General features: G+C 44.1%; 1 protein-coding gene across 9 annotated transcripts in view; it reads right to left on the bottom strand.

Moving 5' to 3' along the window:
• Window positions 1-12,321, bottom strand: part of ARB2A (ARB2 cotranscriptional regulator A) — a 259,415-nt gene extending 247,094 nt beyond the window's left edge. For 2 of the 9 annotated variants that reach the window (XM_066988635.1, XM_066988637.1), the window contains exon 1: window positions 12,181-12,309. Coding sequence is in view for 1 of the 9 variants with exons in the window: in XM_048048990.2 (XP_047904947.1) it covers window positions 11,267-11,282 (16 nt within the window). In the remaining 8 variants the exon portion in view is untranslated. Of the gene's footprint in view, window positions 1-767; window positions 2,008-11,266; window positions 11,403-12,180 lie in introns of those variants that run through there. The other 7 variants (XM_066988630.1, XM_066988636.1, XM_066988633.1 and 4 more) reach the window with 6 other exon arrangements.
• Between the last annotated feature and the right edge of the window lie 5,179 nt (window positions 12,322-17,500).

Genomic DNA, 17,500 nt, shown 5'->3' with positions numbered 1-17,500 from the left:
CACAAAACAGCACCAGCCTCATCCAGTGTAACAAGATAACAAGAGACTTCTGAAAAAACACATTAGAGACAATACAAACACTTTCTCACAACTCAAGAATTTCAAGAAAATCTGCTGGATATTAGAATAGTATTACCTTTAAGAGTATTTTTATGTAAACAAGATTTCATTTAAAAATGAAGTAAAAACTATACAGACCATTGAGGTCAGGTTAGTGGTGTAAGCACAGGGCAATATAAATTTGTAAGGAATACTTACAGCACAACAAATAGGTTGCAAGAATGAAATAATAATGTAACCATCACACCTCCAATCTTTTATTTATTTTTAACCTATCCTTAAGCGAAAGCAGAAGAAACAATCCAGTTGCAGCCACGTGGACATACGAAATAATCTAGAGGCAAAAATCTTTTGTTCTAAATTCCTTGTGTTGGAGAAGGGGGGAAAAAGAAAGAGAAACAAAATCTTAGAGAAAACTAAATTTTCAAACTTTACATGCTTTGTAACAAAATTTTACTCCAAATATGAAAAAGAATCCAAAAAGAAAAAAGAAAACCGAGGGGAAATCAGATGAAAAGTAATTTCACAATAAAAATGAGTTAGTATGAGATCAGCAATGCTAGACAAAAGATACATTTTCTTTACCTAAATTAATTTTACTTGGAACAAACCTGGAAGGTAACACAAAATATCTGATAAATATCAAAAAAAAAGTGAGGAAGGGACAGAGGACAGATCAGAACTTTAGAAGCACGTAAAAAACTTACAGAGCACAAACTCCTCTTCCAAATTGATTTGAAATTAGAACTCCAGTGCTGTAAAACCAATCTCAATACAGCAGCATCGTGGTTTTAACTAAGATCGAGTTAATCTTCCTTGTGACAGCTGGTACAGTGCAGTATTTTGTGTTTAGAATAAGAACAATGCTGATAATGTAACACACCGATCTTTAGCTGTTGCAGGGCAGTGCTTGCACTAAGCCAAGGACTTCCCAGCTTCTCACACCACCCTGCCAGTGAGGGTCTGCGGGGGGACAGACCCAGGACAGCTGCCCCCAGCTGCCAGAGAGATACCATGGGGCATCGTGTGGGACAATTATATGTGGGGGCTGGCCAGGGGGCTGTTGCTGCTCGGGGTCTGGCTGGACATCGGTCAGATGATGGTGAGGAGTTGCACTGTGAATCGCTTGCTTTGTACATTCTATTATTATTATTATCATTATTATTTCCCCTCCTTTTCTGTCCTATTAAACTGTCTTCATCTCAACCCACGATCTTTTACTTATTTTTCCCCCCACAATTCTCTCCCCCATCCCAGTGGGAGGCGGGGGGCGAGCCAACAGCTGCACGGTGCTGAGCTGCCTGCCGGGTTACACCACAACAAGGAGACAAATATTATTTTTATATTCCTGCTAAAATACATCTTAACTAACCAGATATTTAACTACCACAGGAATTCCTTATAAACTTCAAACCAAGTGGAAAGCAACTGCTTAAATAAGCGTACACCAAAAATGGCCCAACTTAAAAATATTTCTCAATCTTGCATGGGTCTTTTGAAGCAAATGTCTTCACTCCAACGGACAGAGCTTTTGGGTAGCTGTCTCTGAAGCTTCAAAAATATAGCTAGCATTGCTTCAGGCTTTTTTAAGTTGGAAAGGGGAAATTCCACAATTTAGAAGGATGCAGGAAAGAAATTCCAGCCTTTGCATCTGATGTTGCTCAAGTTTGAGATGAGACCTGAAGAAACAAGTAACTGAACGAGATCCTGGCAGCAACATCCTGGGCTGCTTCAGGGAAGACACTGCCAGCAGACAGGGGAGGTGGTCCTTCTCCTCTGCTCCGCTCTGGTGAGATGCACCTGGAGCGCTGCATCCAGCTCTGGGCTTCCCAGCACGAGACAGGCACGGACGTCCTGCAGCGGGTCTGGTGAAGGGTGACAGAGGTGAGGAGGAGCGTGGAGCATCTGACACCGGGGAAGAGGCAGAGAGAGCTGGGACTGTTCAGCCTGGAGAAGAGACGAGTTGGGGCATGGGGTGAGGAGGAAGCGGTCTGTCTCATCGGTGCCTGTTCAATGCCTGACCGGGAGAATTGAAGACCACTGAGGCAGACTGCTCCCAGTGGCGTCCCGTCAGAGGGAAACAGGCAGTGGGCACAAACTGGAGTCTAGGAAATTCCACCCAAACATAACAAAAACCCTTAGTCTAAGGGTGGTCTAACACTAGAACAGGCTGCCCGGAGAGGTTACTTGGAGATGATCAAAACCACTGAACACGGTGGCACTACTAAGGGCATGGGGGATGCGCGAGGCAAGCCCCAGAAGTCCCTGCCACTACCAGCCAGTCTGTCACCTTCAGGTGAGAAAAAAATAAAAGTGCACGATAAATGAAAAAGTGCAAAAGTTTGTGCAAAAAGTATGAGTATGTGTTTACGTATACACCCTTATACATACGTTAGTTACCTCCCACAATAGCAATGAACAGCCTTTAACAAGGGATGAGAAAATCATTACAAGCAGCCTGTGCATGAGCAAGAATTAGAGCTTGTGGTCTCAGGGGTTTCACTTTTGTGTTCCTAAGCATTTATTTCTGATTCTAATTCTTCAATTTCTGTGAAACAGACAAAATTTATCATCAAGAAACTGTCAAAACCACCAGGGCCACAGCCATGACAAATCTGTGAAAGCTGACAATGCTGTATATTACTCATTCTGTTGGCAATCATTCTCCTAAGTGCATTAAAACACCTTCCAGCTGGTTAAAATCACCTTGTAGATGCACAGAGCCTTAAAAAATGTCCATATTGTCTTTCCATATCTGATAGCATATTATAAATATGTATGCCTCCACTACTAAAAGACACTGTCAATTCCACAGGTATCGGGAAATATTAAAATTAAGGTTGTTTACCCACACTCAGTTAAGCTCCCATGCACTAAACTCCAGTATTATACAAAAAACAACGTGGAGAAAGTCAAAATAGGAAAGACAACATCTCATTCTCTCCTACTTCTCGAAGTCAGCATCATCTACACCTAATCAGACATCCAGCATGGCCTTAACTAAATTCCTTTTAAAAATACGCGTGACGAATACCCCAGAGCTTTCCTGAAGTTACGTTCACGTTGCTGATTAAGCTCATGCCTGAACCTCATCCTGAGCCTCGAGAGACAAACACAGAACCTGCCAGACCTCCTGCCTTTTGCTCTGCTCCCCCTGCTGCGCCTGAAAGCTGACGACTAGGAGGCAAGGCGACCTCTGCCAGAGAAGTTTAAGATCCCCTCGCCTTACAAGATGGGTGGCAGCACGCACTTCCCAGCACCTACAGAGAAACCACATCCCCAGCGTTAGTGATTGCAAATAAACTACTGTGTTTGACACAGCGGCAGTATTTCGGCTTTAAACAGAAATCTATTCTGACGCCAAACTACCCTTTTCAGGTGAGGATTCTTCCAAACTTCCACGTCTTTTGTCACAGATCTTTACTTCTAGGCCTATAGGCAGTTTGGAAGTTTATGCCCTTCCTCTTTCTAGCAACCCCTCCCATACCTGGAGATAGCTGTTGTGTCTTCCTCAGTCTCCTCTAGTCTGAAAAATTATTGTTGCTTTCCCCTGGAAGAACCTCCTGTGGCCCAAAGTGTTTCTTAAAAGGGATGGCCCAAACTGAACAAGTCCAAGCAATGTGCACAATGAACTTACCAGGTAACACGTTTAAACATCCCTTCTGACTATATATCCCAGAAAAATGATTACCCTCCTTGCAACAGCACAACGTTACTGACTCATGTTCAGACTATGATTCATCTAAAAATCTGGAATTATTTTTTTCTGTAATTACTGCTATTTTATGTTTATATAGGGAACTATCAAGCCTAAGCACAGTCCTTTGCATTTGTCCTTTCAAACCACATTATTTCTTTCACTTTGTTTCTCTATTTTTTCTAAGCCATTTGAAATTCTAAAGTTACTTTTCACAGAACTTGAATCCTCTCCCAGCCTGGTACTCTCTGTAAAATTAATAAAGTTACTCTCTATGCCATCACCACCCAAGTCATTAGCAAAGTGAAGGCATAATCACATTTGTTTTTTTCCACTGCACTTCTCCCTTTGTCTATGCCTGGAATGAAGGTGTTCATTTAGAAAGCAGCTATTCATTTTTTTGTTTGACCTTCCTCTCTTGAGCTGCAAGCATGACCTTAATGTTTCTCCTAACCTAAGTTCTTCCTCCCCCGTATTTTAAGTGCCTCTCAATCACTACCTCCCATTTCTCGCACAATCTCCAAGTCCCACTTGGCCTCATTTCACCCTGCACGCTCCTAGCAGCGCTCCACTCCCTTCCTTCCTGAACTGTCCTTCTTTCCCCTTCCAGTGCAAGAGCACTGGAACGGGATGCAACGGATGGCCAACTCCACAACTCCTTCCAGACCGCCTCCTGCCCGCTCATCACTGGCTCCCTTCATGCTGTCATTACAGAATGGGCATGGGAGTGATTAAAGCCCCTAAGGACCCTCCACACACCCAGCTCCTCCAAAACGTTTTGTCCCGCTCGAATCGTTGGAGATTTGTACATACTGAAGTTGACACCTTCCCTACCTGACATCACAGCAGACCTTGCCACGTACCGTGTTTGACTTCCAAAACACAGAGGCGCCGTTCCACACAATCACGTGCACTGGAAGGGAGCTTGGAGGTGTCCAAGCTCCTCCTGAAAGCAGGGCTCATCATCTCCTTTGCACCGACCAGTCAAGTTCTGAACATTTTCAAGGATGGCAATTCCACTACCTCTCCGGGCCCCGTTACCACGTTTGACCACACTCATGGTAAATTTGCTTTTGCTATGTCTACCAGCACATCCCAGAAAGTAAAACATTAAAATATATTTATCTGCTATTCCACACTGCTACGAAAAGTGAAGTTTAGAACAGACTCGACAAAAATACTATGTTAACCGCACCATGCTCCTCTTCTGGAAAGCCAGATACTTTAATGCTGCCACATACATAAACCTTTCTTATATGCTCGTTAATAGTACTCTCTGAAGATCACAATTGTCAAGAATTTGTTAAACAAAACATTCCTTTGAATGTTTCTTATGGGCATCACTGAGCTGGCAAAATCTTCGCTTCTCACAGGAACACACTGCTGTCTTTGAAAACTCCAGTTTCTCTCTGATAGAAAAGCACCAGCATTTTCTCTCTCACACCAGGAAAATGCAGGTATGGGTTGGTGTCATTAAGGAAATGGATTTCCCATCTCAACATAATTCCATCCCTCCCAGGCTCAGCTCCCTTCCCCAGACCAACTACCCCATACAGGCAATAGCTCAAACTTCGTGTTATTTTGGTGCGGTCTTCTCAAATTAGTTGCTCCTTAGGGATTTATTGTCATTTTTCTGACTACCAGAACAAAGTCTGAAAAGTCAAAAAAAATAATAATAATTTGCCCACAGAATGATGTTGGGAAAATAGCGAACGAGAACTTAAAGCGCTCCTTCAGGAACTTACATTCAACCTATCTGATATTTGCAAAGCTGGTGGGATGATTCACATGAATGTAATGCTAGAAACCAAGACATATAACCTATTTAGTAAGAGCAAAAATGGAGATCATATGGCACTGCATGCCAAGAACGTCATTGTCTGCTTCTGAGTCACTGACAACTGAAAATCACGTCTTAAGAAATAAAGTACAAGTGAGGACACTAGCCGGGGTTTGCTACAGATACAAAATCTCACTTAGCATGGCAGTTAGGCATCTACTGCATCTTGCTGGAAATAAAGTTTCATTATCACAGTGGACATAAGGCCAAAGGAGCTAACCTGGAGCTTTCGTGCTGCCATTATCAGAACATGCTTGAAATTTCTAGAAATTGGGGACAATTTCTTATGCTGAGAAATGTTAAATCCAACCCAAGGGAAAGCAGTGTTGGTCTTCATCCAGACAGATAACAAGTACTCCACTGTGTCACAGAGAACAAATACAGAACAAAGACAGTTCCTGCCTCTAGGTCTTGGAATCAAAGGACATATTCCCAAACACAGTTTTGCAAAACGACTTAAGAGGTCCCAGCCCCTACCCGTGCTACCCCCTCAGCTGTGCTGACAGAACCGCTGGTAGCAATGCATGGTGAGCCTGTGCATTGCAGTGTATCTTTTTAGCATTATATTTTACCTTACTGATTCCCAGATTTGGTTCATTACCTGGTACAACTGAGGCAACAGGACAGAACAAGGCAGGAGCACACAGCTGCTGCCTGAGAACTTTTTCCAGCCTGATTTGCCAACACAGACAGGAAAGGACCACCGGCAGGCAAAGCAAAAGAGGGGCTCCATCACTTTGACAAGCAACAACTCCTTGTACATTTCACATTCTGTTGTTCCAAAACACAAATATTTGAAGTAAAGTATCAAGAAGCCTACATTAACTTCTGACTCATTGACTACTATGTATCAAATGAGTTTGCAATACTTGCTGATTTTGATGATTCTGCTTACTCTGAAATCTTCTCATTGGCTTGGATGTGGACAGCTACATTAATGCAGTGTTACAGGTCGGAAGTTACCACTATATACATACACAATTCCCAGTAACTCACATTTTATTTCTTGAGATTTGATAGCATGCTTCAGTGGAGAGATGCTCTCTCACTCCGCAGACTAGTGTTCTTCAAGAGAGACAAGCATGCACATGAGCACGCTACTTATCCTCATTTCACAGTATTTCCTTAAAGCCGTGATACAGCATGGTTCATCAGTGCCACTTTCGCTACCAAGTCTTCCTCGTACATGCATCTCCTTTTAAAAGTATCTCAAATTTTGGTTTTGACCGTGGTGCCAGTTTCTACTGTAATCTGCTCCTCTTACTCAATATCGTGTTTCTTGGGATGGATTTGTAACACACACATTCTGCCAGATGAATTACATGCTCATTAGTTGGAAAAAAAAAAAAAAGAAAAAAAAAGCTAGATGCTTTCAAGGTTGTTTGCCTATACTTGTACTTAGGACAAGAAAGAAGAAAGCAAAGAAATGGGTTAGCATGTTCTTCAGTTAAACAAAGAGACTTAGATTTGCACAGAATATATGATAATGCATAAATATGACATTCACTCAAAGGTGGTTTTCAAGGCTTTATGAAGCCAGCCTTGCAGGACTTTAAAAGAAACTACAACCACTGCATTATCTCTTGGACTCGGTCTTTGACATAACAGTTAGCTTGGCGTACTGACGTGATCGATCAGAATCACCTTGTCCATCTTCTCAGACAAGTAGTTATTACTAAAAAAAAAAAGGGGGGGGGGACAGTTTTCCTTCGAGCACAGAGGTTACACAACAGCTGCTAAGTACAACACAGCTGCTAACTCCCAGCATGTAGCAGAGGCAAAACAACGAGGTCCACTATGCCTTCCCCCAACACACAATGCACTCCAGCTAAGGGATGACGAAGAACAGTAGAACCCGTGTTTTCCTACGTCCCACCAGCAGCCCTCACCGTGCGTGCTGCGTAAAGCTGACACGGTGAAGACAGCCGAGTAGGCCAGCAGACTACATATGTATGTACACAGCAGCTGAAATGTCTGGAGAATTCAAAACAAATATCTTAAAAGATTTAATAGCAAATGGAAAACGGCAACTTTATGAAGCTTATAATTCAGACAAATACAGACTAGCTGCCTTGGGAAATAGCTCACAATTTCCAAAGCTATCTTCCTATTAAATTTCATATTTCTTATCTACATCTCGGAGATGCCTAGGGATAGTTACAGTAATCAAGAACTTTTTCAAAGCAGTCCAAAACTTTTTTCAGTCTGTCCCTCTCTAAAAACTTTTTACCTCAAACATTGACCTGAAATTGGCAGTAAACAGGCAAACCTCCTTATGAACAACTGATAATGACAAAAAAAAAAAAATGCAAAAACCTGAACAGTGTAATGTGGCAAGTCTAACCTTAAACACACGAGCATCAAGAAACACAAACACTTTAACACTCAGTATCACTGGTGCTTCAGGTACTGACCTGCTTCCAGTCAGCACCAGAATTGCTCATTGCAGTCCAACAGACAGTGTGCACAGGCAACTTCAATTTGAAGCAGCACGTCTCCCTCTAAGCACGTGATAAAGATTTTTTTTTTCCTTTACCAGCCTGAGAAAACAAACCTATTTGCTTACAGTAAAGTTTTGTAAATTTACTCCTGTTCTAAACATATTGATTCAGCTAATACCGCAGCTTTCAAAACAACACCTATTTCGTGTAAGTATTAAAGATCAGTACTTCCAGCACTCCGATGTCTACACAGCAGGCTGGACACAGACTGCTCCCCTCCAGTTTCTGCCAGGCACTGGGAAGCCACAAGGCTTAGAAACCAAAGTAGCTGTAATGGAGAAACACCTAAAATCAGCTGGACTAACTCTACGTGGTTCACCTTTTCTCTTTAGGATACCAGCTCAAGAGAGTACCAACTGGAGTCCTAGCGAGGTTCCATCAGCAGGAGGTTGGTATGGCTGAAACCCTCCCCAGGGCACAACGGGAATAAGAGCAGCTAGGTATAGGTAACGACGGCACCAGCCCTCGAGTGGGACGCCGTTCTCACCAGAAGTATTGTTAGCAATTAACTTGCGAGAGCGGACTGGTCGGGAAAATGGTAACCACAGTTTCATCCGCTGTCGGCTCCAGTACAAAGTAGCGCGGGCTGCAGGTTCACGATCATCTGAATCCCACCTGAGATAAGTCTTTACCTGCAGGGGAGGCAGTCTGTCCTTCCTCCTCATCGCAGTGTCTCCATTCCCACATCCTTCACCTCCTGAAGGCATTCACCAGTGCTTGCAAGCTGGCTGATGCGACTGGGAAGGGAGCATTGTACTTCTGCAGCTGTGCATTAGCTGGATCCATTTCTTGACCTGGCTCACGATCCCTCAGACCACCACGAGGGACCAGGCAGAAAGGAGTGCTGCCCCTTTCCGCAGCAGAGGGGACATGACCTGCCCTGAACGGGCTGCAAAACCACACCCCGGGCACTCTCTGGTGTGAGCATGGAGGGAGTGAAATGACTTGGAGGTCCCAGCCTAATTCCTAGGAGCAGTCAGCCATAAAACAAGAACCACGACGAAAACTGGCACTAATAATTATCTGATGGGGAGCTGAGCAGAAAGGTCAAGGATCGCACAAAATTGAATGCTCTGTCTTTTCACCGTCCGACACAATTCAGTCCCATTACAGGAAGAGTGGATGGGACACCGTGATTAGCTAGATATTAACTTATCAGAGTCCTCACTCCAGAGTCTTCCACTCAAAAATAAAATGAGCATATATATGTGGTGCACACCCTAACCGCAACGCTTAAAATACTGAACAACATCCATACAAAATAGCCATTAACTTGTACTTCAAGAGTTCCACTCAGTGCAGATCTGTGAAACTGACCTACAGACCAAGAAGACAGATGCACAATCACACTTGCAAAGAGAAAAGGCACACACACACAAAAAAAAACCTCATAGGGCAGCATTAAATTTCATAAGCAGATGTTTTCATGCTCGCTGCTAACCAATTTGTTTCAGTAAGCAAGTGGAAAAAAATTAAAAAGAAGATATGCATTCATTCTTTGTATGTATGCTTTACTTCAAAGAATTCCAGGAATCTATTGTAAATGTGAAAAACTCCTCAGTCACCATAGCGCATTGTTCCCCAAAGGAACAGTGGGTCAAATTCAAAGTACCAGCAACAGAGTCGCATTCAGAACTTTTTCTACAGAGCCTGGAATGGACAAAACCTCCAAAGTCAGAGCTGAGTCTCCAGGGGGAAAAAAGTAAGGTTGTGAACTTGAAAGAAAAAAAACAAAACAAAACAACAGATAATTCCCCACTGAGTAACTACAAGAAGCTCTCCCAAACATGAGCTAACTATAAGTGACAACTCACTAAAAAGTCAACTAACAGATTAACATACAGTCATAACCGGCTACCACCATTGCAAAGGAACACAAAGAGAACAGACAAAATCCAGACACCATCGACAAAGCTCCAATAACGACAGGTGTTTCGGTAAGGCAGCCTGAGCGTGAGCGTGCACCATGCTTCTAAAATGACGATGCCCCTGTCCGCCTCCAGCTGCTCAGCACCCCAGGCCTGATGGATGTCTTCACCTCACCCACCAGCATCAGCTAAACTCTTTTGGGCAAAAAGCCTCAGGTCAATGGAAATGCTGTAAATGTTACACCGGTGTTGGCCCACCACCTTTCCATGGGGGAAGGCTGTGGAGGGCACAGGATAAGATACAGCCGGGGGTGGCACACGGGGACACGCTGCTCCATCTCCAGCCGCCCTGCTGAGGCCACCCGTCCCATCAGCAGGAAGCAATTAGTCTGGGGGGAAAGAAGGTGGAATGACTTAATGTAAAACACTCACAACTGCTGACTTCCAAATGCAGTGCGCCACGTACCGACGTGCTTGTTGTACTTTGTGTTGGTATCACTTGGTGATACCCTCTCATCTTCTATGTGCCTTCAGCCGCTACGGTTTTAGTTCTCCCTACATAACAATGTTTTTACCTTTCCTTGCATGATTACGAAATACCTGATTTTAACATCCAGCTGCCATTCTCTAACCAAAGTGCCACACCACCAGGCAGCTTTACCACAGGTGGCACAACACGATGCCACCATCTTCCAGCCAAACTCCTTTAACGACACCAAGACAATGCCAGTGCTTACTAAACACGCCTTTTTGCTATTTGTGCTTCTCTGAGGACAGATAATGTCACCATCGTACCCTCCGCTGTGCTACCAAATCACTTTCCAGGTGTGGCCAAGGACAGGCAGCCATCCTTGCAGCTGGTGTCGCTTTCCCAACACTTCTTTTGCCAGGAGCCATGCCCAAGGCCTCCTACCTGCTCACTGCAACTTGCTGCCACGGTGAAAAACACCAAGCAGAAATACCGCAATTTTACGTTTTTTTTTGAAGATTTACTAAGCGGGCTAACATGAGACTGCGCAGCTGGGCCCCAGCCACAGCAGAGATAAAGGAGAACCGTCCTGAAGGCAGGCAGCAGTTTGTCGGGACCAGAGGAAAGGAAAGCAGCCAACGGTTCTCCAAAGGGCACTGCGTTTGTTGAAAGGAAGGGCGGATGGGCAACAACTGGTCGTTCAGAACAAATTCTGAGTTGCCTACCTGCCAAGCTAAAACCCAGCCGTCATTTACAAGTTACCTCCCTGCGCTTAGGCCTGGGCAACTCAGAAACGTCCCTGATTTCGTGAAGCTTTCTCAGCTGCTGTACCTTGAGGAACTGCCATCCAAAGAGGAGCTCCGACCGGAGGAGAGCCAAACTCTGCCCGGCTCAGGGGGCACCGTGTTCACACCATGACTGCCAGGCAATGCGCGGCGAGCACCACGTCTTGGGGGGGGGGGTGCGACTAAGTGGGTAAAGTAATAAAATAAATAAGGTGAAGGGAACGTGAGGAGCTGTGGCGATGGCGTGTGCTGGGGGAAATAAAGTAAATTAAACAGTGAAAGAAAATAAAGAAAATAAAAAATAATTAAGATGGAATTAGCAAATAAAATGAATGAAATGCGCAGATAATTAAAATAAAAAGAATAAGTAAATAAAGTGAATAAAATGATGAGTAAATAAAAGAGCAAGTGCAATGAATATTAAAATAAGCAAATAATAAAATGAGCAAATAATAAGATAAATAAAATGAGCAAATAATAAGATAAATAAAATGAGCAAATAAATGAGCAAATGCATAAAATGAGCAAATAAAACGCAGCAGATAATAAAAACAAAAGGAGCGAGCAAAACGAATAAAGTAACAAAATAAAAATAGAAATGAGGAAATGGAAGGACCGAAGAGAAGCCCCGACCCCTCCGCGGGGGCCGTGCCACTCCTCCCGCACCGGGACCGGGGCAGCCCGGCCGTTATGGCGGGGCCGGCGGGCTGCGTGTGAGGGGCCGGACGGACGGACAGACAGAGAGACAGACGGACAGACGTGATGGACGGACGGACACCCGCACCCCTCCGCCGCCCGCACGGCCCCCTCTCGGCGGCGCGGCCTCCCGGACCGTGGGGCGGCACCGGCGGCGGAGCCGGGCCGGGCCGGGCCGGGCCAGGCCGAGCCGAGCCGAGCCGAGCCGAGCCACCCAGCTCCCCCCGCCCCCGCCCCCGCGCGGTGCCGTCCCGCCGCACGTACCTGCCGCCCGGACACGGCGGGGCGGGGCCGGCACCTCCCCCCCCCCCCCCTCCGCTCCGCTCCGCTTCCGGGGTCCGCCGCCGTGACGTCAGCGCCCGGGAGGGGGGCGCGGCGGGGAAGCCGGAAGCGGGGCGGCAGGGCGGGGAGGCGGCGGCGCGGGGGCGGGCCTGGCGCTGGCAGCGGGCGGTGACGCGGCAAGGCGCGCGGCGGGGCGTTCGGGTCAATAAAGTAGAAACAACAAAACGATGGGGGTCAACTGGAAATAAAAAAACACACCAAAACACTCGGAGTCAATAAGGCAACAAAACATTGAGGTCAATAAAATGACGTACACCAAAATATTTGTGCGGTGTGTCTTGAGGCGTCCTCCTCACAAATCCGTCACGGTCTGCCCCGAAATGCTGCAGAACTCCGTGAGCAGCTCCGGCATGCTCACTGAGGTGCAGCCAGAGGACCCGTGTCTAGTTGCATTTCATCAGGGTGTTTTCCTTGCTCTGTTCAAAAAGCTATCCAGGTTTGGTCAAATTGCTGAAATTTATGCAAATGGTGTGTGGAGGCTGCTACCTCCGATGGTTATGTCCAGAGCAGAAGGCTGTGAGCTGTTCCTGTCCCAAGGATAACCACGACGTAGGTGGTTCCACCCTTGTTAGCCCCCAGTACCCAGGCAAAGTACTGTGAGCTAGGACTGGGCCAGGTCTGTGTGGGAGAAGGTACAACATTTGTCATGCAGGTTGCTTCCAGCTCTGTTCTTATTCTGATGGAAAGCAGGAAGCCTCAATGACTCCAACACCCACAGAAGGAATAAGAGAAATCATTCTCCATGCAGAAGGCATTATAATGTAGACTCATAAAATAATAGAATATCACAAGTTGGAAGGGAACCACAAAGGTCATCAAGTTCAACTCCTGGCTCCACACACCACCACCCAAAAATCATACCCTATGTCTAAGAATATTGTACAAATGCATCTCAAACTCCATTAGGCTCAGTGCCGTGACCACAGCCCTTGGCAGCCTGTCCCAGTGCCCGACCACCTCTGGGTGCAGAACCTTTCCCTAACACCCAGCCTGACCCTCCCCTGCCCCAGCTCCATGCCATCCCTTCGGGTCCTGTCGCTGTCCCCAGAGAGCAGAGCTCAGCGCCTGCCCCTCCGCTCCCCTCGTGAGGGAGCTGCAGGCCGCCATGAGGCCTCCCCTCGGCCTGCTCTGCTCGGGGCTGAGCAAACCCAGGGACCTCAGCCACTCCTCACACGTCTTGCCCTCTAGACCCTTCACCATCTTCATGGTCCTCTTTTGGACACTCTCTAATATTTTTATGTCCATCATATATTGTGGCACCCAAAGCTGCACACAGTACTTGAGATGAGGCCACACCAGTGCAGAGCAGAGCAGGACATCACTTCCATCAACCAGCCAGCAGTACTGTGCTTGACGTGCCCCAGGATGCGGTTGGCCCGTTTGGCTGCCAGGGCACACTGCTGACTCGACATTCAACTTGCCATCAGCCAGAATCCCCAGATCCCTTTCCATGAAGCTGCTCTCCAGACACTTGTCCTCAGCCTGTACGTGTATTCAGGGTTGCCATGATTCAGGTGCTGAATACAGCACCTTGTTTAAATTTCATGTGGTTAGTGACTGCCCAGCCCTCTCATTTGTCAAGATCTCTCTGCAAGGCCTCTTCACACTTTGGGGAGTCAACAGCTCATGCTAATTTAGTATCATCCGAAAGCATATTTGGTATGCATTTGAGTCTTTCATCAAGTCCTTCATCATTTATAAAAACACTGAAGAGAACTGGCCCAGAAAATGGAGCCCTGTGGAACCCCACTAGTGACTGGCTGCTAGCCTGATGTAATTCCATTTACTATAATCGTGTGATCCTGACCCATCAGCCAATTGTTCACGCACCATATTATGTATTTGTCTAGCTATGTGTTGTTTGTCCAGAAGAATACTGTGAGAAACAGTATTGAAAGCTTTGCTAAAATTCAAAAAGATTGCATCTACTGTCAGAGGACATCTACTGTCTTCCCTTGGTCAACTAGATGGGTAACCTAGTCATAAAAGGAAATTAAGCTACTTAGGCAGAAGTTTTCCCTCATGAACTGGTGTTGGCTATGACCAATGACTGCATTGTCTTTCAGATTTTTCAGTAACTCCCAGAACAGACTTCTCCATAACTTTACCAATTGAGACTGACAGGTCTGTTATTCCCAGTGTCTTCTTTCTTGCCCTTCTTGAAAACTGGGGCAACACTTGCCAGCTTCCAGTCGTCTGGGACCTCTCCATATTCCCAAGACCATTGAAAGAAAATTAAGAGGGGCCTTGTGATGACATCAGCCAGCGCTTGCAGCAGCCTGGGATGAATCCCATCAAGCCCCTGATACAATTCCCTATGGGGAACATTACTGAAGGTGGGGGTGATGATAAGTCAGAATAACCAGAATTGTAATGGCTGACAAGGAGACAAGAGAAGCCTAAGCTGAAAGGCAGTTATCAGGTAGGAGAAAAATGAGTAGGAGCACTCCTTAGGGACCGTGATAAGTTTTTGGACATAATATGTGCAATATACTCATTAATAAGATAGAAATCAGAATTTGTTATGCACCCATGAAATTTGCAGATGACACTAAGTTGAAAGTTATTATGAGTAATGATCTTCTTGACTACAATGAAAGAAATGGGAGGAAATTTAACAGTATAAAGTGCAAAATCAGTCACTGAAGGAACAGTACACTTTTGCTATAAACTCATTAGTTAGGGTAAATGAAGAAAAAAGGGGTCTCTTTATTAAGATTTCCTGAAGACCTCTTGAGACCTGATTTCTGTATCTTTGCCATTACGGCTAAGTCATCTAATAGCAGATGGTCACAGATCTGCAGCAGAGAGGCATTTCTCTTTTTTTTCTTTTTTTTTTTTTCTTTTTTTTTCTTTTTTTTTTCTTTTTTTTTTTCTGGTATAAGCTAGACATCCATCATACATGTTCACCTGGATTTGATCTGTAAAGGAGTCCTTACGTTTTCCACGCCTTTGTTTTTCCCCTCTGAAATATAAATAATAAAATAAAGGACACAGGCTTTATTCCTTAACCATGAAACAATTAGGAAATTTAATTTGAAAGAAAGCGAGGGAGTTTCAAAGAGGAAAAAATTGTCAACTGCTAGTCATATGAAATTAGCAATGACACTGCACTGAAAACAGCACAGAGGAAAAAAAAAATCAAACTTGGGAACGCGACCTGGAGAAAAGCCACTAAACTAATAATGACTTGGAAGCAAGGGGCCTGGGATACTCTGGGACAGTGAGACAAGCAGGCCAGACGACTGGTGAAGGAGGCACCAACCTGGGTGAGTGTCTGTGCCAGTGTCTGTCTTCAGCAGAGATGGGAATAGCTGTTCTCACTGAGGGCTGCAGTCTGCATGACAGAGTATGAAATTTTCAGTGCTGTCAGTAGGAAAATACTTTTTTTTTTTTCTTTAATTTTGAGGCAAAAATGTAACTCAAAAGAATTGCACTGAACATGGGAGAAGTTATTTTAAGACTTCATCATCATATCTAAAGAGGAGCACACCAGGGGAACCAAATATTTGTAGTGTCTATGACAAGTGATCATGGTCTGAAGACAGTTCTTATTACAGTAACATAAATACTGCTTTAACAAGGCTTATTTCAAATGGCTGAAAAAAAAAAATGTCAAGTCTCATCAACTCAAAAAATTGAACGGAAAAGCTGAATGAAAATATTATGAATGAAACCACTTTGAACCCCCAAACATGAGTTTCTATTGTTCAGTACTGTAGCTTAGTAGAAGCAGGGAAGAAGCTCTTAAGATGATAAATATAAATGCATACTAAACAGACATAGAGGGAATTTCATAATAGATACCAAGGAAACTAGGAATTATTTGAAACTTAGATTAAACAAGTCAAAGCATAAAAGAGATAAAACAGCAAAATGCAGTATTTTTTCTTCTCATTCTCTGCAATACATTCTTTATGGTATGTTCTTTGTCATCCTAGATTTTTATGTTTCTATTGATTTTATTTATATTTTTTGCCTTCTTAAAAGCAGCCTGCAAACCTCCAACTGGCACAAAGACACTGAAACATAAAGCAAGATACGACAAGAAATTTGGAATGACAGAAGGCACCTTGTCTTTTTTTCTATTTTTTTTTATACCACCCGCTCACAATTAAAACTTTATCTCCTCCAGATGACACACAGAAGGTGGGCAGGATTTTAGAAGCAGCTGATAGATGATTGTAGCAAGTAGGATGTCTGACTTTAATAGCTATCCTGCAATGCAACTTTCATAAGCAGTTGTTAAATGCTCCTGTGGTTCAGTGCTGGTAGAATACCATAGCTTTTTCTTCAGACATACCTACATTTCTTCTTTCAGCATCTGATAATGTGAAGTCTTAACATCTTTAGTCCTCTGTGAGAAAATTGTAGGTTAAGAGCACTATAAACTGCACAAGCCTGGTTAGCAACAAGGGCACCCAAGTATGTTAAGACTGATCACTTTTATCTTACATGGGTCTGATTTACATTTATAATAAACGTAAAGTGGTTTGTTTCCACCACTTGAGCTTTGTACTGAATCCTGAAATTGAAAAATGCGATCCAGTTTAGGAATCATTTGCTGGGACACGAGGATGTAAAGGGTACTAAGGTAGAGGAGAATCACATTATACCTCTGCTCTGTCCTACTGACCACCTATTGTTGCTCACACTGTTAAAAACACAACATACTGTTTGAAGGAGAGGAATTTCTTTGCACAAGAGGAATCACTACTGAGCAACCTCCTTCCAGCTCTTGTCAGACTACAGATATGGAAAACACACAATTTTTTTTTGTAATAGGAAAAATGAGTATTTTTTAAACCAATGACAGCTGCCATTTCCAGAGATTAAAATAAATAAATAAATAAAGCCTGGCTTTGTAATCTAGCAGTTGTGTGTAAGAATAGGAAGCTCTAGGATGCATGGGTCTGGGAGAGTTATCCTGTGTCTTCTGGGACACAGTAATTCCTCCTGAAACTAAGCCCAAGAGAAAAGATGATGGAAGAAAAGAAAATCTCTCTCTAGAATTCCCTCTGTAGTTTCTGCTCATTCATTCTTGTGGCCTGACATCGATGGAATTTTTGTGTACTCTGCACAGCATATAAATAGAGAATGCATTTCATGAAAAATAAAAATATGTTAATTTTCCTGAGAAATATGATGTGTTATCTTTTGAGAAACACTTTTCACAAGAATTAAATTAGAAACTTTAAAAAAAAATTACTGTGAAATAGTGAAAACTCGTGAAAAACCAACA

This window comes from Anser cygnoides, chromosome Z (genome assembly GCF_040182565.1).
Source record: "Anser cygnoides isolate HZ-2024a breed goose chromosome Z, Taihu_goose_T2T_genome, whole genome shotgun sequence".
Taxonomy (NCBI): Eukaryota; Metazoa; Chordata; class Aves; order Anseriformes; family Anatidae; genus Anser; species Anser cygnoides.
The sequence above is the reverse complement of the archived record's forward strand: the minus strand, read 5'-3'. Positions and strand labels throughout refer to the sequence as shown.